We start from the raw sequence: 26,780 nt of genomic DNA, 5'->3' as shown, positions 1-26,780 counted from the left end.
CATTGTCCTCCTAATCTGTTAAACAACCAATCTTTATTTGCAATTAGTTATTAATTTAGTTTTCTAAAACAACAATCCAAATCATTGAACTTTATTTTCTGCAAATTAGGTTAATTGTAGTTAATTCGCAAAGCTATAAAATCAACACACTTTCCACATACTCCCTGAGTTCGATACCCTTTTACCACTATCTATAGTTATTATTGGGATTAAATTTGCGTGTACCATGACAAGCACGTCAGGTACTCGCACTAGAACCCAGTCTGTACCTCATACAAAACCACCTTCCAAGACACATACATCTCATAAGAATGATTCTCATCATTCGTCAAATCAGAGGAGTGTCCCATCTAGACAAATTGTGCTTAGTCAAGAGCCACGTGTCAAAACTTGTTCTTACAAATACTTCGTCTCTTGCAAGCGAAGGGACTTTACAGGAGAAAAAGGAGCCATTGACTGTATGACATGGCTTGATGAGATGGATACTGTAGTAGTTATCAGTGGTTGTGCGGAACAAGATATTGTGAAGTTTGTATCACAATCATTCAAAGGAGAAGCGTTGGCATGGTAGAGATCATTGATCCAAGCCAAGGGGAAGATCCCGCTTTATAACTTGTCTTGGGATCAATTTGTTGCACTGATCAAGGAAAACTCCTGTCCTCAGCATGAGGTAGAGAAAATCGAGACAGACTTCTTGACTATGGTCATGAAGAATTTGGACTGTCAGGCATATGTGACGAGTTTCAACACCATGTCCCGCCTGGTTCTCTACTTAGTCACCCCTGAACCTAAATGCATAGTGCGTTTTATTGGAGGCCTAGCACCAGAAATTAAAGGAAATGTCAAAGCATCCAGGCCTACCACATATAGGTCCGTGGTGGACTTATCCTTATCCCTCACATTAGATGCTATCAGAAATAAGTCTGTTAAGACTTCTGATGAGGGAAAAAGGAAAAGAGAAGAGGAAAGCTCTCATCATTCAGACACGAAGAAAAAGGGGAATTCTGAGCATAAGAAGGGTTCTGAGTTCAAGAAAAACTCGAGTCAGTCAGATAATAGACCCAAGTGCAAGAACTGCAGGAAGCGTCACTCCGGAAAATGCACTATGGACCCGCAGGCTAAACTTTGCGAGATCTGCAAAACAAAAGGGCATAAAACCTTAGAATGCAGGGAGTTAAAGAACGCAACTTGTTACAACTGTAAAGAGAAAGGGCATATCAAAACCAACTGCCCCAAACTTGCAAAGAAGCCTGAAGAGGCCAAGAAGACCAACGCTCGAGTTTTTTAGATGAATGCCCAAGAGGCAGTACAGAACGATAATGTTATAACAGGTACTTTCCTTATCAATGATGTTTATGCTAGAGTTTTGTTTGATTCCGGCGCAGATAAATCTTTTGTAGATAATAAATATTGTAAACCGTTAATCTGCCTGTTAAAACTCTAAACATAAAATACGAGGTAGAATTGGCCGATGTTACCATAGAGACTGCTTCAACAATCTTAGATGGATGTTTTATATCCATTAGGAATCACTATTTTCCGCTGTCTTTGCTTCCGTTGAAATTGGCAGGATTCAATATAGTAATAGGCATGGATTGGTTATCTTTAAACCAAGCCCAAATTGTATGTGATAAAAAGGAAGTGGTTGTCAAAACTCCTTATGGTGAGACGCTTACTATTCAAGGGGATACGCCGTATGGATTGCCTAAACAAGTATCTATGCTTAAGGCATCAAAGTGTTTGAAGAAAGGCTGTGTCATTTACATGGCACAGGTGACTATAGACGAGCCAAAGCCTAAGATTGAAGATATTCCTGTTATTTCTGAATATTCAGATGTTTTTCCTGAAGAATTACCTGGTTTACCTCCAGACAGGCAAGTGGAATTCAGGATCGATATTATTCCTGGAGCAGCACCAGTTGCAAGAGCACCTTATCGGTTGGCACCAGCAGAAATGAAAGAATTGAGGACTCAGTTGGATGATTTGTTGGAGAAGCGTTTTATTCGACCTAGCTCATCCCCTTGGGGAGCGCCGATTCTATTTGTGAAGAAAAAGGATGGATCAATGCGTCTATGCATTGATTATCGTGAACTGAACAAAGTTACAATCAAGAACTGATATCCATTTCCCAGGATCGACGATATGTTCGATCAACTGCAAGGAAGGTCAGAACTGAAGATGTGCATAAGACTGCATTCAGGACTCGATATGGCCACTACGAGTTCTTAGTGATGCCTTTCGGGCTCACTAATGCACCTGCAGCATTCATGGGTCTCATGAATCGCGTTTGCAAGCCATATCTAGACAAGTTTGTCATTGTGTTTATTGATGACATACTTATTTATTCAAAGAATCAAGCTGATCATGAAAAACATCTCCGATGTATTCGTGAACTTCTGCAACAAGAGAAGCTTTACGCCAAGTTCCCTAAATGTGAATTCTGGCTCTGAGAAGTTCAATTTCTTGGACACGTAGTGAGTGAGCGTGGTATCCAGGTGGATCCCGCTAAGATTGAAGCAATTATAAATTGGCAAGCACCAAAAACACCTACAGAGATTCGCAGCTTTTTGGGTCTAGCAGGATACTACAGGCGTTTCATTGAAAACTTTTCTAGGATTGCTGCCCTTCTAACTTCGTTAACTCGCAAGAATGTAAAGTTTGACTGGGGTCCCAGGTAACAAGAATCTTTTGAGATCCTCAAACAGAAATTAAGCAATGCTCCGGTGTTGACATTGCCAGAAGGGATTGAAGAGTTTGTTGTTTACTGTGATGCATCACACACAAGTATGGGTTGTGTGCTCATGCAGAGAGGCAAGGTCATTGCCTATGCCTCACGTCAAGTAAAGATGCACGAAAAGAACTACACCACCCAAGATTTGGAATTGGGTGCCGTTGTATTTGCACTGAAACTTTGGAGGCATTATCTATATGGAACCAAGTGTGTAATTTATTCAGATCACAAAAGCCTTCAACATCTATTTAACCAGAAAGATCTTAACATGAGGCAGCGTCGTTGGATGGAGACTTTGAATGATTATGATTGCGAAATTCGCTACCATCCAGGCAAAGCGAATGTTGTTGCTGATGCCTTAAGCAGAAAGGAAAGGATTAAACCAATAAGGATCAACGCCAAAAGCATCGAATTAAGGAACAGCTTGAACGAAAGGTTATTAGTTGCTCAAAAGGAAGCTGTCTGAGAAACTAACTTTCCGAATGAGAAGTTAGGCGTAACTGCTGATCAATTGTCTTATGGAAAGGATGGAATCCTTAGATTAAATGGTCGAATCTGGGTCCCTATCCATGGAGGACTTAGAGACGTGATCCTTCAGGAAGCTCATAGTTCAAAATATTCAGTCCATCCAGGCAGTGATAAGATGTACCAGGATCTAAAGGCAAATTATTGGTGAATAGGTTTGAAGAAATCTATAGCCACTTATGTGGCTAAATGTCTGACGTGTGCTCAGGTTAAAGCTGAGCATCAAAAGCCGTCAGGTTTGCTGCAACAGCCTGAACTTCCCACCTGGAAGTGGGAAATGGTAACTATGGATTTTATCACTAAGTTACCAAGGATAAAGCACAGGAATGATACAATTTGGGCTATAGTCGACAGGCTAACCAAGTCAGCTCACTTCTTGCCTATTAAAGAAATACACAACTCTGATAAGCTAGCTCAGCCGTACGTGGATGAGATAGTATCTCTCCATGGAGTGCCAGTATCTATTATCTCCGATAGGGATACTAGATACACGTCTCATTTTTGGAAAAGCTTTCAGCAATCTTTAGGCACTCGTTTAAATTTCAGCACTGCTTATCATCCTCAGACGGATGGGCAAAGCGAGCGTACGATTCAAACGCTTGAGGATATGCTCAGTGCTTGTGTTATTGATTTGGGTGGAAGTTGGGATGACCATCTTCTTTTGATTGAATTTTCATATAATAATAGCTATCATTCGAGTATCCAAGCCACGCCTTTTGAGGCTTTGTATGGAAGGAAGTGCAGAACGCCAGTTTGTTGGGCGGAAGTTGGGGAAACCCAACTGTCAGGACCTGATATAGTCCTCGAGACGACATACAAGATCATTCAAATCCGTGACCATTTGAAAGCTGCCAGGGATAGGCAGAAGAGCTATGCGGATAAAAGGCGTAAACCCCTGAAATTTGAGGTAGGTGATAAAGTGCTACTCAAAGTGTCACCCTGGAAAGGGGTGATGCGTTTTGGCAAAAAGGTCAAGCTGAGCCCAAGATACATAGGACCATTCGAGATCATTGAATGTGTCGGAACTGTAGCCTACAAGCTTAATCTACCTGAAGAACTTAGTGAAATACACAATGTGTTCCATATCTGGAATTTAAAGAAATGTCTAGCCGATGAAACGCTAGCAATGTCGCATAAGGACGTGCAGATTGACGAAAGCTCAAAGTTTATCGAAAAACCTTTGTCGATCGAGGATCGACGGGTTAAAAAGCTTCGAAGAAAGAGTGTGCCAATTGTGAAGGTGAAATGGGATGCCTGTAGAGGCCTAGAATACACGTGGGAGGTTGAATCCACGATGAAACAAAAATACCCTCATTTATTTCAATAAATCTCGAGGTCGAGATTTCTATTAAGGGGGTGAGGATGTAACACCTCACAAAATCATGTCCAATATAATAAGGACACGTGTCATGAACTTTAAACGTGTAACGAATTGATTTCGAGGGACTAAAGTTGATAAAAATAAGGTATGTGTGTAGAAGGATCCAAAGTGCCAACATTTGAAAACTATGCCTTTCAACAACCCTACACGATGTTTATACTCTTAAACGAATAAATTGTGAAACGTATGAAACCGTTTGTGAAAGAAAATAAAAGTTTACAAGACGCGAGAGTTAAATGTGTCAACATGTTAAATTACTACCTCTGATTGACCTTTTAACAAACCCGGGGCTTTGTAACGATTAATTATACTCTCAAGAATAAGTGACAAAAATTTCACGAGGTTTCGATATTGTTTGATATAAATACGTTAACTTTCGTAAATAATGGGTTAAAAGCGTCAACGAGGCAAAACTAGTGTTTTCGGTTATCGTTTAACGAAACCGGACCTAACGATGTTTGGTTATATGCTAAAGATCATCCAAATATAAACTTTATGGGTTAAAAGTGCTTGAAATGAAAGTTATTACGTTTTAAAAGGTCCAGGGGCTGAAACCCATGTTTGAAACTTATTGTGCTGGTCACCCTAGGGGTGGCGTCACGCCACACCACCACTGCTCTGCCGTCGCGCGACGCGACGGCCAAAAATGGGCAGAAACCATGCACAGGTGCAGGTTCTGCCATTTCTTCACCATTGAATGCTCTAACTCGATACTAGGGACTATTTGCTGGTTTTTAAAACCACTTGGGACACATGTAATCATCAGAGAATAACCCTAAACACCTGGATTGATCTGGAGAGGTTCAAAATTGCTATAAATAGGTGATCTTTGGCAGCAACCTTCACTTGCACTTTAAAATTTTTCATACTCTCAAGTGCTAAGATTTGGATCACATCTCTGGAGCATCCTGGTTATCTAGGAAGCTTTCTCAAGTCTAATTTTCGTGCTAAGGACTCTTGTAAGTGTTCTTAGCTTCTATAGTTAAGGTTTTATTAGTTTAATGACCGAAAGTCAAAGATATCATAATTACGCTTTGACTTTGTGATTAATCACTAACGGTCCAGCCATTATTCGATTTGAAAGTGGCTATGTGTTTGGTACTTAAGTAGGTGATAAACCCTTAAAAGGGCACCTTCTAATTATCACGTTATCTTGGTCAATTGTCGGGTCAAATTACTTAACAAAAAAGTCAAACGAGTCAGTTTTTACAAAATAACCCATAACTTATAATGTAGAAGCTATAAAATACATTTATATCACTTAAACAACTTGGTAAATAATATAGGAACATGTTTAGGCATGTTCAACCCAACAATTCTGAGTATTAGGCTCGGTTCGCAACCGAAAGTCGCAAAAGTAGACTTTTGCTTTGACTTTCAGTTCTGACCCGAATTAGCTTTGTTTAGTTATGCCTTAGGGTCCCTTTGTGACGATATTATATGTTAGTATAACCCTCTGAGGTTATACAACATGGTCCCATAGAAATCTGAATCGTTTGCATGTTTCCGTTAAATGCTTAAAATTGACCATTATGCCTTTATCTTATAAAAATGAGATTTTTAAAAATGTGAGAGGACAAAAACCTTTATTACTGATATATAAGTATGTCCTAAAAGTGTGACATCAGTTTCTGGTCTCAAATAAAAGTTATGCAAGATATCGTAAAACAAAAGCTTTTTTTTAATTAAATGGCATTTTCAGCAAAATCATATTTAAACCCAATTTTTGGCACCAAACTTGCTACCCACTGTTATGATATAATATTTAGGGATTTTTGAAATTTTTTTTCAAATTTTATACTAACCATAACGTAGAGTTCTAGCATGAACTCGATAATTGACGATAATGCCCTTTTCGTTAATAAAATGAGTTTAACATATGATTTGAATACCAAAACTTTTCCTACTGATATCATATGTTAAATAAAATATTTTAAGCTTTAGAGACTGATCAAAACTTCAAAATTTTATAAACATCTCCAATATCGTCAAATACCGACTTTTACGCTAATTAGGCGCATAGTATGGTTTAAAACCATATTTAACGCCTAAGACTTGTTACCTACTGATTTTATAAATAAATTTTTATACTTTAACAGTAAATATAAGTCTTAAATTCAGATTTCCAAATTTGACCATAAAAGCATATGTGAAATGACCAAAATGCCCCTACGGTGCATAGTTTGGCCATAAATGATAAACCTCACATATGTATGATATCTTACTCATGTAACTTGATAAAATAAATATTTTTACTGAATATTTTAGATCAGAACCTCAGTTTATTATTTAACCTCTTTTATAAACTTAAAAATGACCAAAATACCCTTACGGGGCTTAAATTGGTTTTAAATTCGTTTTGGGCATAATGGAAGATATCCTACTGATATCACAATATATTTTAAGCATAATAACTTATGGAACTTGTACATGACTCATTCGGTTACCCGTTATGCTTATACGCATTCGGTACGGTTTATGTAACTAGTTTGCATAAATTAGCCGAAACGGGTCAAACCTTATCAATTTTACTTCAAAATCCAGAATGTATTTAGTTTACCCATTTTATACAAGTATTCATACTTGTTGTGACTAAATCACATTCTAATCCGGTCACCGCTTAATCTTGTGTTTTGTACCGTAAACCTTTCTTTAAAACTAACCGGTCTAAGTTAAAACATAAATAAGACCCGTTAGGAATCTAATAGGTTATTAAAACCCTCGTTCAAGATTAAGAGCCCAGGTAGAAGTACTTTCACTTGCTGATTAGATATACGGCTGAGTATAATTTACATTTTAGCTCAGGTAAATACTTTTAACTTATTTTCCCTTATACGGGCTTGGGACACGGTAAATTATTACCGCTTGGTCGGGTGTAGAAACCCTTTTAATCGGATATGGTTAAATTGTATAATCTCGTTTTAATCAGTATTGCTTGATAACATATAACATTGGGGGTTAACGACCGTGTCCTTGATATCCTTGGCTCATTTAAAAAGCGTAAATGGCCCCCATTTAAGCACAGGGTGTAGGCATACACCTGTCAGTTGCGTATGTAAAAGATATACTCATTTGCTGGGGATAACCCACCGTGAGTTATATTCGTGGTGTATTGTTTAATCTTGTTCGGTTTATTTATTACCGACCCTAAATGTTGGACAAACATGTAAATCTGATACAAGATTTTTATTAATATAATTGTCCCAAGTTATAAAATGTTTGTGCCTTGTGCATTCAAATCAATTTTCATAAATGTTTTCAAAAGAGTCAGTTAATTGTATTTACCAGTGTAAACTGACGTATTTTTCAAAAAGACTAAGTGACAGGTACTGTACGAAATTGGCTGGGAGCTCGGGGCGTTAATAAAGAATCTTGCAAGTTCTGAATGTTTTAAAGTCTGTTGAACAATATTTTATATTTCTGTTTTAATTAAGATCCGCCTGTGGATCCACTTACAACCGTTGTGTAATATTTTATTATACTTTCAATTCGGTTTGTATTAATATTTTACTTTCAAGACTTCCGCTGTGCATTAAACTGTGATTATTTGACTATGATGATATCAACTACGTCACGATACTCCCCACCGGGCCCACCGGTAATACGTGGAAATATCGGGGTGTGACAGGAATACTTCACTTTCGTAGCCCATATTGTGGAGACGAAGAACGAGAAGAAAACCGTGAAAGACGTTCCGGTTGTTTGTGACTTTCCTAACGTTTTTCCTGACGATACCTGGTTTACCCCCTACTCGTGATATCGATTTTCGTATTGATTTAATCCCAGGCGCTACACCTGTTGCAAAAGCTCCCTGTCGCCTTGCACCATCCGAAATGTGCGAGCTATCTAGCCAACTCCATGAATTGCTTGACAAAGGCTTTGTACGCCCGAATACATCCTCATGGGGCACACCTGTCCTTTTCGTGAAAAAGAAGAATGGATCTTTCCGAATATGCATCGATTACAGGGAACTTAACAAGATTACTATTAAGAACCGCTACCCGCTACCCCGAATCGACGACTTATTTGATCAACTTCAAAGTGCTACGTGTTTCTCGAAGATCGACTTACGTTCAGGCTATCATCAGTTACGTATACAAGAGCAAGACATCCCAAAAACCGCTTTTCGTACTCGTTATGGCCATTACGAATTCGTGGTCAAGCCTTTTGATTTCACCAACACACCTGCGGTCTTCATCGACTTGATGAACCGTGTGTGCAAACCCTTTTTGGATCGTTTCGTCATTGTGTTTATTGATGATATTCTTATCTACTCGAAGTCGAGAGCCGAACACGCGCAGCATCTTCGTTTAGTTCTCGAGCTTCTTCAAGGGAATCGCCTCTACGCCAAGTTCTCCAAGTGTGAATTGTTGCTCGAGGAGGTTCAGTTTCTTGGGCACGTCGTTAACAGTCAAGGAATTCACGTCGATACCGCGAAGATTGAAGCTGTAAAGAGTTGGACAACGCTGAAAACTCCCTCTGAAATCCGTTCATTCCTCGGATTGGCGGGTTATTACTGTCGATTTATCGCCGACTTTTCTAAAATCGTCGTGCCTCTTACTGCCCTAACTCATAAGGATAAACCTTTTATTTGGGGCTCTGACCAAGAGGACGTCTTTCAAACTCTCAAGCGTATGCTTTGCAATGCTCCTATTCTCGCACTTCCCGACGAAAACGACGATTTCGTTGTTTATTGAGATGCCTCTAACCTAGGTCTTGGTTACGTTCTTATGCAATGAGACAAGGTTATCGCGTATGCGTCTCGACAACTCAAACCCCACGAGAAGAACTACACTACCCACGATCTCGAGCTCAGTGTAGTTGTTTTTGCGTTAAAGATATGGCGACACTACCTTTGTGGTACCAAGTGTACGGTCTTCACCGACCATAAGAGCTTACAAAATATCTTGAACCAGAAAGAACTAAACATGCACCAACGCAGATGGGTTGAACTTCTCAACGACTATGATTGCGAGATACGCTACCAAGAAGTGCCTAGCTGAAGAAAATCTTCATGCACCTCTTGAAGACTTGCAAGTAAACGACACTCTGCACTTTGTGGAAAAGCCAGTAGAAATCATGGATCGAGAAACCAAGAAACTTCGACGCTCTCGCATTCCCATAGTCAAGGTTAGATGGGAAGGCAAACGCGGTGCCGAGTTCACTTGGGAACTCGAAAGTGATATAAAAGCTAAATATCTGTAACTCTTTGTTACGTCTGCTACTTAATTTCGGGACGAAATTCCCTAAAGTAGGGGAGACTATAACAACGCGAACTTTTGGTTGTTCCTACTTACCGTTGTTTCATCTCGTAAACGCTTGTACTCCGAGATTCGATTAATGCCAATGGGTTGAACTATATTATAAATGCATTTTACATCGCTTACTTATCAGAGTTATCGCATTTAAACGTTTTCTACTTAAACACTTATTACAACGCAAACTCGAAACGCGGATTTATTTATATTATTTGTGTTACTTGTGTGTTTACATGTTTAATTATGTTATGTGTTGATTACATCGCTCAAAACGCTCAAACGCTACTCACACCACTCGATTTATCACGGTAAAACGCAACACTACGCAACACTTAATATCTCGCTAAAATACTTAAAGTACTCGTACTAATTAACGCAACAAAACGCACCTAACGAGCATCCTACACGTGAAACAGAAGTTTTCCACACAAAACCGGCCCCTTCGAACGAAGCCAGCAGCTTCGTACAAAGGCAGCCAGCTTCGAACCAACACCTCACCACTCCTCTATAAATACCCAAGCCACTTCTCCATTTCATTCATTGCTGCAATTTCGCTCCCGAACTGCTGCCCTTCAATTTTTCAAGTAAGATTACTGATTTTACATGTTACACAACGTTTTCCACTATGATTTTACACGAGTTTATCTCCGATTTCATCAAAACTTCTCTATTTTCACCTAAACTTCATCTTTTTCATCTAAACTTCATTCTTTTTGCAAAAACCTTCATCTTTTTCATTAATCTTCTTATTTCACCATGGAACTATGCTTAACCGAGTGTATTAGGCCTAGCTTCGGCTTCCCAAGTTAGAAATCTACAGATTTCACACTCACCAAGTGTTAGATCTTGGTAAAAACCCTTTTTAAACTCAGTTCTTATACAAAACGGACCAAAACCGACACATATTTCATTCACTGGATAGTGGGACGAGGTAGTGTCGAAACCGTCATGAAAAGGACTCGAAAATACATTCGATTCAGGCAAAAACACAGCTCTGATCGCCAAAAAAAGCCACGTTTGCGAGTTGGACTGTCCTGTGCGAAACCCCAGCTTCGTACGAAGGCACTGACTTCGCACAACACTGCCCAACTCTCACCCGTGACTCAAACAAAGACCTCTCTGACTCTAAGTTTAATCAGTAGCTTAATGTTGGAGGGATGAACACTCGATTTCCCGAAGACAGACGCGAAGCACACTCGATTTTGGACAATGGAAGCATAACTTGTGTGAAGCCTCCCTTCTTACGAAGGCACGCCTTCGTATGAAGATAGTAGCTTCGTACGAAGCCTCTGTTTCCCACCCGACACTCCGATTTCGATCGTTTCAGCACTTTGGAGGACTTACGCTTCTGTTCCCGTACGCAGGCTGATCTGGGGCTCCCTTCAATCCATTCCAGATCGTGTTTACTTGCTATACACGCACTTTGAGTATACTCGAACCCTTTTCGCTTAACGCACTTTTGGGTGTTACATATGTTCTCTATCAAAAAGACACAACACTTAAACTTTTATTAAACACTAACCGCACTCGCATGATATACGTGGTTAGTTGAATACTTGTTGATATGTTACACAGTGATGACTTGCTCTACCGCCCTTAGCAACGATAGTACTATTATTTGGACTCAACACCTGTTTATTCAGGGGTTGTTAAGGATCACATACTTTACTTCACGTACTCACTACGGTGAACACGTGTCGCGCATATTCTACTCGCAGTCATGTGGTTAGCTTGTATCATTGTTGATAGTTTCTTGATTCGCCTTTTACGTGTTACATGTCGCTTATGCGTAAACGCTTTACTACTATACTTACGCTAAACTTGTGTACTTACCTTTACATTAATGTATTGATTTTATTTTAACGTATGTGACAGGTTGATGGATTGTTTGCTGCAAATGGATAGGATTGCTAGAAACCCACATAAAAATCTAAGTTGTCGGATTTGTTTTGTTTGAGAGATGTGAAATCTGTCATGAATTTTTTGTGAAATATTTGTTTAATAGTATGGGATATTGAACTTGTTAAATATTGTCGCTAAATTAGTCGTTACGGATTCTCTTGAACAATCTGATTCGCTTAGTGTCGCGCCCCGATGATTTCGCCATCGGTTGGGATGTGACAGTTCAATACAATGGGCGGTGACATAAATGTAAGAGTCGGGTGAGCCGCGCGGCGTCGACCAAACGTCGCTAGTTAAGTTAACACCGGTTTGTAGTTTTACAAAATAAGAAATTAATTTATTTCAGCTTTTTTCACATGTTAAAACAATCTCGTCTAAGAGTGGCATGACTTACATGCGTGTAGCGCGGTTGGAGAGTTCTTTGAATCATCCGAGTATAATGTTGGTTATCGAAATGGTTGAATAACAAGCTTTTTTGGATCACAAACATTGCCATTTTCTCGGGAGCAATATCAACATTGTAGGCCAACACACCATCATCACTTGCCATCGAAGTTTGACCACTAGCAGGTTCTTGTTTCATCACCTTGCAATATGGTTTTTCGATGTGTTGTTTCAAAGTGGAGTTCGCGCTTTCGGTGTAAATTTTTTAACAATAATGGCAACGAGCCTTTTTTGCGCCATTTGTCATCTCACACAAATCAAAACGTGACCAAACATCGGGGTTTCGCTTCATGGGAAGAACACAGGAGCCTATGTACATCTAATCTTACTATAACATATGTGAATCTTATGTTGTCAAGGTGCGTAGGCCTGGTCCGGAGCCTAGACGCCAGACGCTTGAAAAGTGAGGGTTTTTTTAAACTAGATGGCAGACGCATAGTAGTATATAAAATGCCAATTTTAACATGACAGCATGAACACAGGTTAGACTTTTTTTGTTTTGGAAATAGACGAAATATTTCATGTTGCAAAGATATCTCAGATAATTCATCAGCCTATGTTATTTCATGACTAGATGGTGCATTAGTTGTAGTTATCGACTACTTGCATCTTTTTCGACATGTTTATTTGTCGGTGATGATATCTCTGAAGTAAAGTTGTTTTGTTTCTGTTGCAGAGATGTTTTATACAAGCCCATTGTTCTAGGTAGAAAACGTTGACATCAGAAATATCATTTGTCAGTGATGATATTTCATATTTCCATACTTAATCAGGTATTATTTTGTGGCTGTTTGCAGTTTGTGGCCAAGTTTCTTGCTTCTGGTGTTGTCAACAACACTCAATGCGTATCAGAAGCGAGTCTCATTTCCCGTTATGTAGGCATCCGTATCATCATTTTCCCGCCATCAGTCACACACTTCACTTTTTGCTCAAGAAGTTGTATCCAGTTTCCTACAATAGAAAAAAATTACAAACATTAGGTAACCTTAAAATTCACATACGTTTAAATTATTTAAGCGTTTGTAAAAGATTAATTACATTTCGTTCTTGCGTTGTTTAGAGGATGAAAGAAACAACACATTAGGTTTTTCACTGGATATCGACAGCCTTGTTATCAGTGAAGAAATAAACGATCGGAAAGACGTGGGCCAGTTTTTCCAATCTTGGTTTTGAAACGAATGCAAAAAATTAAAGGAGAGTTGTTCTAAAACTTATAAACAGATATCAGTCAGTGATGTGTTGTGTGCTGCTTGCAATGCAACTACTTTTTGACCCGTTGCTCTTAATTATGGCCATGGTACTTTTTTCTAGTACTATCAATTGCATTTTCTAATTAATAAAATTTAGTTTTTTTTTAAAATTAATTTGTAGTTTACTGTGAAAGCTGCATCAGTATCCCAACTGAGGGGATGCTTAAATGTCGAGTTTGTGATTTACGAAAGTTTATGGGGAGCTTGGTCATTTTATAGAGGAACAATTTTCATCGGAGTATGCACTGAGAAGAAGCGTTATTCAACAAAATAAAGAGGGGAATTGAAGTACGAATTCATCTAATGGTATGTTTTTTTTGGTTTAATATTTACACTCAGAGAAAATATTACTTTGTTGCAGTTGGTTATAGTAATAAGGCCATAAGGGTGAAACCATTATCAAGTCATAATGAAAACATATCGAAAGGGTTAACATATTTTATTTGTTGCGCTTATGTATATCTACAAACTTACTTGTTTTGGTGTTGTTTTTATAGAGGCCAGTACTCAATCTCACAGTCTTTCATTTCCGACAAAAGATAATTTTCTTCGGTGGTTGACCGACCATGACTCTAAGTTTCACGCAGGTGTTGGTTGTTGCCCAGACTTGATCTTTGATCTCTAGATCGTAAATGATAAACAAAACTTTATTGAATACTAAATTTGAATACAATGGAATGAGCTTTACAAATGAATTCTAAGCCCTATTTATAGTGTCTAAAAGGTGCGAACGAATAGACGCGTCCTTTCACGAACGGGTGTGTCTCTTGGATTGTGTTGATGTGATTAAACGTGAAGAGGTGAGTCCCTTGAATTCAATAGTCGCATCCCTTGTTCCTTGTATGGCTGCCATCGATCAGGAGGTGTCTCCCAAGGGATTTCGCAACCCTTAGGGTGTTGGTTGTGAAGTTCTGTTTTGTCAACTTTAGTCCCTGAAGTTTATAACCGCCATCTAACTAACTTTTCTCAAATACTAATAAACCCTTGTAGTATGGATGTGCAGGGATTATTGGTTTCATTCACCCCCTAATCACGAACGTCCTTGAGTTGTTGTCATGATGTGTAAACATCAATTTATCTTGGCTATCTCCTGGGCTTCCTTTCTTTAACCTTAGCCTTTCTTCATAAGTCTTTAACCTTCCGACCGTTTCTTCTAGCGTCATTGTTTCTATATCGGAGTATTGTTCCATGGAGGCGACAATCTGAGTGAACTTATCTGGCACGACATTTAGGAGTTTGCGTACCAAAGTCGGTTGCCTCAGTGTTGTCCCTAATTCACATGCACGTGTAACAACACTGTTTATCTTTGCGGAGAAAGAGTCCACAGTGTCATCTTCTTTCATTTGCATTAACTCAAATTCTGACATTAGTGTATGCCAACGAGCCTTTTGTACCCAATCGACGCCAACGTGTCTTGTTTTTAAATTTTCCCAAATTTCTTTTGCAGTCTTGCAATTTGCAACTTGTAATACGACATCTTCCGGTATTGCTTGGAATAGATAAGCAGTTGTCGACTTATCTTTCTTAACATCCGACCATGTATTCTCTGCCGGTTCAATCGTTTCCCAAAGTCTATTCGCTTCTAAAATCGTTTTGATGCGAATTGCCCAAACCTTATAGTTTGTTGGTTTCAAAATAGGACACTGGAATTGGGAAAGAGAACTTCCCTCCTTTTGAATTACAATTTGTGGATTTGGTCCGGTTACTCCTGACATTTCTTCTGACCAAACAATCTTCACTTTTAATAAACTTTATTTTCTTGTTTCAAAAAATTTCTGACCACCAATACGAACTCCTGTACTGGTAAACTTTGACTTTCTAGAACCTTCAACTCTTAATAACCCGACGCATAATAATCAATCAATCTAATTCGCACTAAACCCCGGAATCAAAAACTCTAGATTCCTAACCCCTGGTAAGATAACCTTGAACCGAAAATAAAACTAAATTGAACTTGCGAATTGAAAGATAAAACCTGATCGCGAATTCCCTGCGATGCCTAGAGCCTGATGCTCTGATACCAATTGTTGCCCAGACTTGATCTTTGATCTCTAGATCGCAAATGATAAACTAAACTTTATTGAATACTGAATTTAAATACAATGGAATGAGTTTTACAAATGAATTCTAAGCCCTATTTATAGTTTCTAAAAGGTGCGAACGAATAGACGCGTCCTTTCACAAACAGGTGTGTCTCTTGGATTGTGTGGATGTGATTAAACGTGAAGAGATGCGTCCCTTGAATTCAATAGTCGCGTCCCTTGTTCCTTGTATGGCTGCCATCGATCAGGAGGTGTCTCCCAAGGGATTTAGCAACCCTTGGGGTGTTGGTTGTGAAGTTCTATTTTGTCAACTTTAGTCCCTGAAGTTTATAACCGCCATCTAACCAACTTTTCACTAAATACTAATAAACCCTTGTAGTATGGATGTGCAGGGATTATTGGTTTCATTGGTTGTGATCTGTGCAAGGTAAGTTCCTTTGTTTTTCTTGCATGTTATGAAAATAATTGAATTTATACATGTCATTAAAAAAAGGCATGATCACTATATGTTTACAAGATCAAAAAACCACTCCTTTACTCTTAAATAACTTTCCATATATATAAATTATTAAAGTGCATTATTTACAATAGCTAATGTTTTACAAAACATGAATATGAGTTGGTTCCCAAGTGGTTGGTTGGGCCGGTTCCTCCTTGGAGGTCACCGGTTCGATTCCCGGCTGCGGCGTATTGGGGGGTCGTTTCAATGATGGTTCGTTTCCTACCGAGGCATGGTTCGATCCGGAGGGCAACCCGGTTTTACCCAGCTGTTACCCCAGCGAGTCTCTCGTGTGGGGGCAGTATGGTTTCCGAGCGAAGGTCAGTCAGAGCGGCAGACGGGGCCCGATAGAACATTGCGTCTGAGAATGCTGGGCTGACGGGTAACCGTCCTTGACGGGGACCCGGTGACCAATGATCCATGTACATATTGAAAGTCACCCTTCAAAAAAAAAAAAAAACTTGGTAAAAATATGCACTTTAAGCCACCATTTAATGTAAATTAGCCTTAAATAGGGGGTGACAATGGGCTGGTTGGGTACGGGCCAAACTTTAAAATGATTCTAAATGGGCCTGCCGGGATTTGGCTGAGTTGCGATCACTTGTTTTGTTCATTTTTTTTATATTTTATAAGTACTTAATGTGTTAAAAGTTATTCAACCAACTATATTACTACAATTACAATCTGAACCTTTTGAATTAAGCAATGTACAATCTGAACCTTTTGAATTAAGCAATGTATGAGGTTTATGCATGGGAATACCATTTGCATGACTTTCGACCCGCATAAGTTCATAGTTGTTAATAGCGTTTTGAGTAGCCGGTTGGCGCCATCTGACTTGCGAATTAAAAGTGGGAAAATAGTAGACTTATAGGGTTTTTTTGTTTTAATATAAATAGTGATTGAAATAAAAGCGTATTTAGGGTTTTTTGTTTCAATATTTAGAAAAGAAGCGTATTTGTAAAATTTTCTTCTAGTTATCGCTGAACATGAAGTAGCGCCCGCTATTTCATCGCTACTGCTACGTACCATATAGGTAGTTTGTCGCTATCATCTGTTATTCGCTATTGACAACAGTGCTTAAGTGGCTCAACCCATCTGATTTTATTCATTCTACCTCTAATATAATTCATCTTATTGCATTCCTTCATTTTATTTAACAGATGTGTCCAATATATGGGGATAGATATCGCTGCAAAGATTGTACTGAAGAAAGTGGTTATGACCTTTGTGGAGACCTTTATTGTGAACATTACAACCACATTAATGGCTTTGACAATTGACTACATTTTTAGAAGCCCATGTGTGAAATTAACTCTGCGCATCTTTGAATATCAACAACTCTCACGTGTACTTTTTTTGAATGGTCAACTTCAATAAATATAGAAAGACATCAAACAAACAACAAATTAAAAGACTACAGTCATGAATATTAAACTCACATCCCCTTCAAGGATTGGAAAACTTGGTGTAAATTCCCTTTGGATTGATGTAATTTGTTTTTTGCTTAGTCCTTGCTTTAAAGACTAACGAGTTTGTTTATGAAGTTTTCCTTTCAAAAAAAAAAAAAAAAACTCACATCCCCTCTCTCAATTCAACGCGTTAAGTTTTTATCTAATTCTAACCCAAAGAAACGAACCCCCTTAATGTTTTCCACAACTCTCGCTAAAGGGATGAACTTGTTGTTGAACTCCTCCACTTCATTTCTCGATTTCCAGATCCACCAAAATGTAGCTAAGAAGACGGCTTCAATTTCTCGCTAAAGGGATGAACTTGTGATTTCCTTAAAAAATGGCCCTCCCTAGGAATCGAATCCATGACTACCAGCTCCTATGGCGGGAGTCGAAACCATTTTACCAGGTGCACATTCGTGTTATTTAACTGTTTCCATGTGTATATATAGTAAAATACAGATGTTGAAAAAAAAAACTAGTCCACCGATTGGTTAATCGGCCCTTATAACCAATCAAAGGGGAGAACTATTCATTCCCAAATAGGTAATAGAAAAGATACGTGAGTAATGATATATACACTATAGATCTATTCTAAAGTATCTTATATGTTCTATATATGATGACCATAAGGATACAATACACATATAATCACATTAAATGCATAAGTATTCCCAGACACATGATATTTCAGAACACATGTATAAAGTAGTGTTAAGCTTAATAATTATTAATTATTAAGTATGATAATAAACAAATAACTTAAAGTTGATAAATAGCTTTATTATATATAAATGATTTAAAAGATTATTCCTACAAATTTTACAACTTTATAAACAAATAATTTTATATTTTTTCTTTCTCAAAGGATAACAAAGCAAAGCAAATTATGAGATGGGATGTTTGATGTTAAATACTAACAAATTTGATTATTCCAAAATCACGTGAAAGTCTTATCTTAATTCACGTGACAACGCCAGCTGAAGTGCCCCACTGTACCATCCATGTGTGTGCTAACGAAGCAAACATTTAGGGTCCAAGATATAGTTCACAAAATTTAGGTATTAGTGTTTGCAGATTGAATTGTTAAAACCGAATACGATGTATATAGGGGCACACCTTTTAAGTGGCAAAGTGATGCATCCGTTCTCGTTAATGTTTATTTTTTCTCAGCCAGTGTTTCGGCTAGTAGTGTAATTGTTTCGATTTTTCGTCCGAAATTTTTAAATTTATATATGTCTACCCCCGTCAATTCTTTTGCCTAAAAATTCCCTGCACCTACCAAGTTTATTGTCCAAAAAATTTATACAAATTTTCGTATTGAGTCAAAAGAAAAAAAAACGTGAATAGCAGGGGTATTAGTATTTTTTTGAAATTGTTTTAAACTTGAAGTGAGTTTAAATAAAGTTTGAAACTAGTTTTTACATAAATGAAACTTGAGTGTTCATTTTTGTCTTAATTGAAAGATATTTAAACTAAAAAAATGGAACAATACGTGAGGATAGAGGCGTCCCATCTTTGTTGTTCGACTTCAACAGAAGAAAAAAAGTTATGTGTTCTCAGGGTTCATTCATGAAGCCTTCAAATCTTCGATCACTTATACATGTTTTCACATCATTATAAATATTTGGTCTTTTGTTTGTTATTGTTATTTGACCCAACCCAAACATATAACCCGAAACATAATGATATAAATTTTTTTGGGTCCTATAACTCTCCGTCACCGCGGAACTTTTAGTCAAACTCTGCCACTGAATGTATAGATTTGTTCGTGTCACATCGTGTCGAACATTTATAGTTGTATCAAGTTCTGGTCGTGTTTTAGGTCAACCCATTTAATATTCACTTTTGAATATAACTAATATTTAATGACTTAGCAATAGTTTAAATAACCAATTACTCTAGCTCAAACATTACCTTTTTCTTATGATATCCTTTTAGTTTATATTTTTGTTTTTTTATTTATCTCTCGTTCCAATTATGTAGCTGACGTGCTTAGATGATAACAAATAAATTGACACAGAACACAACTGAGTTTTAAGGATAAAAACACTAATACTAACTACACACGTTTAGGCAAGCATACCTATCAGTATATAGTATAGCCTAGGTAAGTACCCAAGTATCAATCCGTGGACACTAACTATTAACCTATCTCTTTCGTAATATTTAACCTAAGTACTTTTAATAATCAGAAAACACAAACAATCTATTTAATTAAGTTTAGAAAAACAGTGATAAGAAATTAAAGAAATAGTTTCAGAATCATCCCATTACTTTTGCAAAATAGTTGATTTATGGTTCTTTTGAAAAACTCGTCACAATTGACATTAGTAACGAGGGTGTAGTGTTAAAAAGCTAGAGCACCCGCGGGTTAGCCCCATGCCCCAAAACAACCAGGCTATAGACACGCCCAACTATCCGGTTCTAAGTAACTAAGACATTTACTCATCCCGTGTGATCTAAGAGTCTCTTATAATGTTCTAGCAACCTAGATTAACGAACCAAGCAAATTACTATCTAGACTACTCAGTTTAAAGCAAACCCTTATCTAGTATCCAAACCCTTATAATCAGGTTTTTCTCGTAGGTGATCCATATGAATTACCAACATTCAAACAAGTTAGTCATTCGCCTATTAAGCATCCAACCTTAGGCTAACGATCGATATATGGCCGCATATAAACAAAGCAGATCTAACATGAATAACCTCTTAGAAAGGCCCAATTCATCCACACAAACTTATTTGAACATCAATACTCAACATACAAATTACACTATTACAAGTTTATAAGCAAACAATACTAAAAACACACTTTCATAACAAAATCAACCAATTCGATGCAAAGTAACAAACTATACTACACACTTTCATAACATTATCATAACTAGAATATATGATTTGATTTAATTTTTTTTATAATTATCATCATGTTCTATGAATAATTGACCAACTATACACTTGATTTTATAGGGTTTATAAGCAAACCATACTAAAAACACACTTTCATAACATTATCATAATTAGAATATATGATTTGATTTGGTTTTTTTTTTATATAATTATCATCATTGTAGTCCTATGAATAATTGACCAACTATACACTTGATTTTATAGGGTTTTATTGTTCTATATGATATCAGAGACATACGGTTTTTTATTTCTTTTTTCTTCCTTTTTATTCCCTATTCACCGCTTTTTCCATCACATTTTAGTTGGTTCCTAGTCCTCTTCATCCAACGTCTTTCTTGTGTGATGATTTTCTTTCGATTATGCCCTTCTCATCTCATGTCCTTTGGACACGTTGTACATATATAGAAATATGTTTTATTGATATTTCTTATGTCATCTATGTATTGCTGCAAACGTAGCTCATGTCATTATGTTGTCATTGTGCAATCAAAGCCGTAGCTCAGTTCATCATAGTTATATCTACTGTCATCATAGCCTCATTGTCATGCCTCTTGCCGCCACCACTATAGCTTTAGATTCATTGCCACCATAGTTTAGGGTGTCCGGAGTGGGGGCGGCAAACCCACCCGGCACAGATCTTTCATCAATCGGCAACTAATGCCAAGCCCTTTGCCGCATGAGTGTTTGACGAAATGGTATTTGATTCGGTGAAGCATAACCGATTCGGCGAAGGGAGTGAAGGGGAAAGAGAGGGGGGGTGTGGTGGGGTCCATGCCATCTCAACCAATCACACTTTTTTCCTTTTTTTTATTTAAAAAGTTTACCACTTTACCAAATGTCTAAACCATTGCCAACACTTTTTACCAAAGTTTAAACATTTTTCACTGATTGACGTAACGCACTCTGATTGGTTGATTTTTTAGTTTGTCACTCTCAAGTGTTTAACCACTCCTAACACCCTTATGTTTTTTTTCCTTTTCTTTGAAGATTTCATGTTATTTTATATACCTACACATTTTGTTTTTCTTTTTTTTTTTTCCTAAAGTCCGTAATATTTTATTAGGTTTCATTTGTAATTTTGATGAGTATACTCATATAATTGATCAATAACAGATAATATTTTACTTGCTTTTTATTATCCTATATTAATTGCAACTTATTTTTCTTTATAAATTAAAAGAAGAGTAAAGTATACAGATGATCCTTGTGGTTTATCAAAATATTGGATTTAGTCCCTAGCATTCCAAAAGTACAGAGATGGTCCCTTTGGTTTGCACTTTGTAACGCATTAAGTCCCTAGCCTTTTCTAAATGTACATGGATGGTCCCTGTGGTTTGCACTTTGTAACGCGTTTAGTCCTTAACTTGGACGTGCTAAAACCTTTAGATTTTTTGGCTAGGGACTAAATGCGTTACAAAGTGCAAATCACAGGGACTATCCGTGTACTTTTGAAAATCTAGAGATCAAATCCAAAATTTTGGTAAACCACAGGAACCGTTTATGTACTTTACACTTAAAAGAATTACTAATATTTTATTTGACCCAAGATAATAACTTAGCTTGCATCTTTTCACATCCAAAGCTAGCAGTTAACTAAATTAACTAAACCGTCTTTCTAAATAACTAAATCTATACTACTTTATAAAGCATATAGGAAGGACAGAAATGCTCATTTGCCACTTTACAAGTCTTTAAAGCCCATTGTACAACCTGTTAAGCACAAAGGTGTTGAAAACTTCTTTTCAACAAAGCTGATACCCGCTTGGATCTTACCCGGATCAACTTGACCCGTTTTACTTTAACGGATCCAATATAAACATTCTATCACTCATTCTAAACCACAAAATTCATTTTATCCATCCTGCCGCTCCACCTTTCTCTACAAACCCTAGATCCTCCACCGCTCCTCCACCGCTCATCCATGGAACCGGTCGTCGCCATCACCGTCTTCTCCCCTTCTCCACTCCAACAATCGCTTAGTGGTACCGTTTTTTACCCTATCTATCGTTTTTGTTTGTTAAATTTTAGATCTTTTAAGTTTTTTTTAAACATCTTTGTCAGATCTGTTATAGTACTTTCAGATCTGTGTTGGTTTTGTGTTTTTCTTAATGTTTTGTGAATGGATCTACGGAGAGAGTATATATTTTTGTATTGATTAGGGTTTTTGTTTTCTAGAAATGTGAATACAGTTGAAAGAGAGAACTGTCACACCCCCAAAATCCACCTGCGGAGAACCACCGCTTGGAGGCGTGACTGACCAGGATCCAGCCACCAATTATACTGAGCAGTGTAATTAATAACATAAATAATACTCACCAACCTTAAGGTTAGCCAATATCAGAGTCAAAGTTCAAAAGTTTTAAGGTCAAGAAATAGTTCAGATAAGTAGCGGAAGCATAGACAAAATAGTTTAACAAAAGATTCTTAGTTCAAGTTTGTTTAGAACTCAACACACGGGTTAGACGACTACTACACATCCGCAAGCTGCAAGCTCCTGAATCACTGAGTACATGCAAAGCATGCAGTAGGGTATCAACATAATGTTGGCGAGTCCACGGGGTGTCAAGTTTTAGTTTTTGAAAACGTAAGTTGTTTAGATAAAGCATTTATAATCACGTTGTGGGGAGCTACCCCATCTGTAAGCTCACTAAACTCTAGATACCGAAACTGTTGACGGAAAGTTGTTGTGCCCCGAGTCAATGTCTATCGTCATTGACCAAGATGCGAGGTCTACTAGTTCACACCCGATCTCCCCCGGTCACGGTGTGAGGTTGTCAAACCTAATAGCGCTATCAACTAATAACCCGTTCGCCCCCGGCGATTAATCGGTACTGTAAGCAGGGACTTAAGGTGATAGAGTTTCGTTTAGCTTGGCTAGTTGTGATTTATGAATTGTATCCAAACGTATCTCCCCCGGAGATAGTAATACCCATTTGGATTTCCCCCGGAAGTAATAGTTCAAAAGTATTTTTCCCAAAGTTGGCAGTTGTCCGTGTCCCTCCCTGGGACGCATGCTTTTAGTGTGTGAACTCACCTTGGGTTGCTCGGCAGATTAGGTTACTTGTCAAGCACGCCGGTCACCACATCCTAACATGGTTACCAGTATAGGTCAGGTTTGGGTACAGAGAATGTCACGTATATTTTACACATAGTCTAACACATAGCATGCATACAGTTATATGTTGAGTTATTGGGCCTGCTCTACTATTGGATCAGTCAACAGTAACAACTAACACATAGTTCAGTTAAACAGGCAGCCCAAACAAATCACGTTGTGGCCCAATAACTAAAATGAGCAGCCCAGTCGAGACAAGGTGGTCTCGACTCGAGAACATGCGGTCTCGAATCGCAACCAGGAGGTCTCGACTTGTAATGGTTGGTCTCGAGTGGTGCAGGCATGACTCGCAACCTCAGAGGTTTCGAGTCCAGTCTCGAGTTGTCACGATGTGGTCTTGAGTCCCTGAAGTCCGTTTTTGAGTTGCTTGGTCTGGGTCTCGAGTCGCAACCGTTGCGGTCTCGAGTTGTAGCTTCATGGTCTCGAGTCGCGACCAGTGGTCTCGACTCGTTTACCTGCTGATTCTGATGCATCTGCCCGCATTGTACAATCCAACAGAATTCCACTGTTGTGATTTTTATGTACTATCCAATGAGGTTTCACAAACATGTCTCTTTGTCTAACAATTAACCAAAATGGATCAAAACAAGCATTTTCAAATATTATCCAATCTTCATACCATATTCAACACATATTCATCTAGTTCATCTTTAGGGTTTTCATCCTCAACAAACATGCTCATTTAAACCGATTTATGCTAGCATAATCCACCTAGTTTAATGCACCATCGATCATCATCATTCACACACCCAACCGAGAACATAATAGCACCATATTCAAACATTTTTCTACTTTTTCATATGTCAAGTTAGCATGATCATTAACAAACCACTCTATTCTTCCTAACCATGACTTTATCTAGAAATCAAGCATCTACATCATAGATGAACAACAACAATCTTCATGTATTTCATGCTTCTTACTCACTAGGTCAATCAAGATCATACAAAAGAGGTTAAGCATATGTTTCATTCATCAAGCACACATGACATCTAGCACACATATAACACCTAGGACACATTAGAACACTAACCGGTAGAGACTCAAAGTGTGAGGGTATGAAGAGTCGATGGGTGAGCTTCCGAATGATGATTCCGAGCTTGAATCGAGCCGAGTGTCCTTGTTGTCACCGGTTTGGTCCGAGAGAAAGGAGAGGAGGTCTTGTAGTTCTAGGGTTTTAGTGAGGGATAGAGTGTGTGAGAGTGTAAGGGAAAAGGTGGATGGGGGTTTTATACCCGGTTTGGGTGGTGCACCCTAGAAGGGTTTCGAGTGGGCTCAAAGGGGTGTATGGCCCAATCCGGCCCAACCGTTACTGTTTACTCGAGACCGAGTGGTCTCGAGTCGGGTTCGTTGTGGTCTCGGTTCACTACTATACACACATACTTATATTATACATACATACAACACATAGCATAACAAGATAATCACAACTTTCATTTAATAATTCGTACGTACACATTGCTAATACAAGAGGGTTACTCGGGAAAACCTGGAGTGTCACAAGAACACTGCGGATTGGTTCAAGAACCTTCAAATTCAGCCTTAGTGGTACCGTTTTTTACCCTATCTATCGTTTTTGTTTGTTAAATTTTAGATCTTTTAAGTTTTTTTTAAACATCTTTGTCAGATCTGTTATAGTACTTTCAGATCTATGTTGGTTTTATGTTTTTCTTAATGTTTTGTGAACGGATCTACTGTTTTTGTTTTCTGTAAATGTGTGTACTGTTGATGCTTTTTCAAGTTACGGAAAAGCATAGTAACTGATGTGGAAAAGCATCTATGGAGGTCAAACCTGGTCAAATGGTATATGAACCGATTCTTGAAGAAGGTGTTTTTAGGTTTGATTGCTCTGCTGATGCTAACTTCTGTTTTGTTAGATTTTGTGTTTATGCATCTTATTTAAGGTTATGAATATGGTAATTAGCTTCCAGCAGGAACCTCATTTTATGGAACAGGGGAAGTTAGTGGACAGCTTGAAAGAACAGGAAAAAGGGTTGGTTTTTACTTTTTTTTCAATTATTTATTTATTTTTCATAAATTAATAACTGGACTTGTTTTGTTTGGTTCGGGTCGGGTCGGGTATTGACGAAGTGGAACCACATCCTTATACCAGTCACATCCTTGGGTTTAGCTATTCTTCCTCTCGGAGACGCGTTAGGAATTCTTGCTGATACAACAAAACGTTGTGAGGTGCTTAATATATCTCGCTTATTTCACTGTTTTATTTTCTGAATATTTTGCTGTGATAGCTATTATATAAGTGTACTTTTTAAATATATTCAACAGATAGATCTATGTAAAGAATCGACAGCAAAGCTAAATGCCCCGTCACCTTATCCTGTGATTACGTTTGGTCCGTTTGCTTCCGCAACCAATGTTTTGACATCGTTGTCACACGCAATTGGTAATTTCTGAACTATGAATGAAATATGAATATATGATTATAGTTATAGTGTTTTTTACTAAAGGTGACGTCTCTGGTAATGGTATTATTATTTTAGGAACCGTTTTCATGCCACCAAAGTGGTCATTAGGATATCAACAGTGTCGTTGGAGCTATAACTCAGATGCGCGTGTCCGTGAGGTACGTTAAAATATACTATTAAAATAAAAAGAATTTCAAGTTACCACATTTAAATGTTTGTTATTTTCAATAGATTGCCAAAACATTTAGAGATAAAGTCATAAAGGTATACCGTGTGATGTCATATGGATAGATATCGACTACATGGACGGCTTTCGATGTTTCACGTTCGACAAGGTACGTATCCTTGATTATCGACTATATTGATATGTTTCACTCGTGATTCAACTATACCTAGATGTTTTAGAAATGGCGTATCAATTTATTTGAACTACTTTTGACCCATTTCCATTTCATTCATTTGATTTAAAGTATAGTTTTATTTATATTTATTTCTTAAGGTTCTAATTTTGGTGGTGTCGGAGCCCCTGTTGACCTTTCTGCCATTCTCGAGTACTTCGCTGCTGAGGTTTTTTAGCTTCACTTAGGGCTTCTTTTCATATCTCTTTGTTTGTTTTTTAATCTAATTTTATTTTGATCGACAACTCAGTTATTGGAGTTGGCTGGGAATGCAGCAAGGGACAACGAGAAGTCGAGAGGCACATACAACAAGCAATAGAAGGACGAGCTAGCACTGCTTGTTGAGGAGCCCAGCTCATTATCTTCCTACGAGTCTTCTTACGCAGAAATCTGACCCGTGAGTTTTCTTACGCAGAAAGTTTTCATGAGAAAGTAACTTTCATAT

At 37.9% G+C, this 26,780-nt stretch overlaps 1 protein-coding gene and 1 long non-coding RNA gene across 2 annotated transcripts; both read left to right on the top strand.

Annotated features, from left to right (window-relative positions):
* Window positions 1-700: 700 nt before the first annotated feature.
* LOC118482583 lies at window positions 701-1,288 on the top strand. The gene has a single exon (XM_035978112.1). It carries the CDS (start codon window positions 701-703, stop codon window positions 1,286-1,288), a length of 588 nt encoding a protein of 195 aa, XP_035834005.1.
* Window positions 1,289-25,816: 24,528 nt separating this feature from the next.
* LOC118483354 lies at window positions 25,817-26,187 on the top strand. The gene is made up of 3 exons (XR_004870498.1): window positions 25,817-25,915; window positions 26,013-26,095; window positions 26,169-26,187. It is a non-coding gene; the product is annotated as an uncharacterized LOC118483354 (long non-coding RNA).
* The last annotated feature ends 593 nt before the right edge of the window (window positions 26,188-26,780 follow it).

This window comes from Helianthus annuus, chromosome 10, assembly GCF_002127325.2.
Source record: "Helianthus annuus cultivar XRQ/B chromosome 10, HanXRQr2.0-SUNRISE, whole genome shotgun sequence".
In the NCBI taxonomy this organism is placed as follows: domain Eukaryota; kingdom Viridiplantae; phylum Streptophyta; class Magnoliopsida; order Asterales; family Asteraceae; genus Helianthus; species Helianthus annuus.
This window is presented reverse-complemented; position numbering and strand designations above follow the sequence as displayed.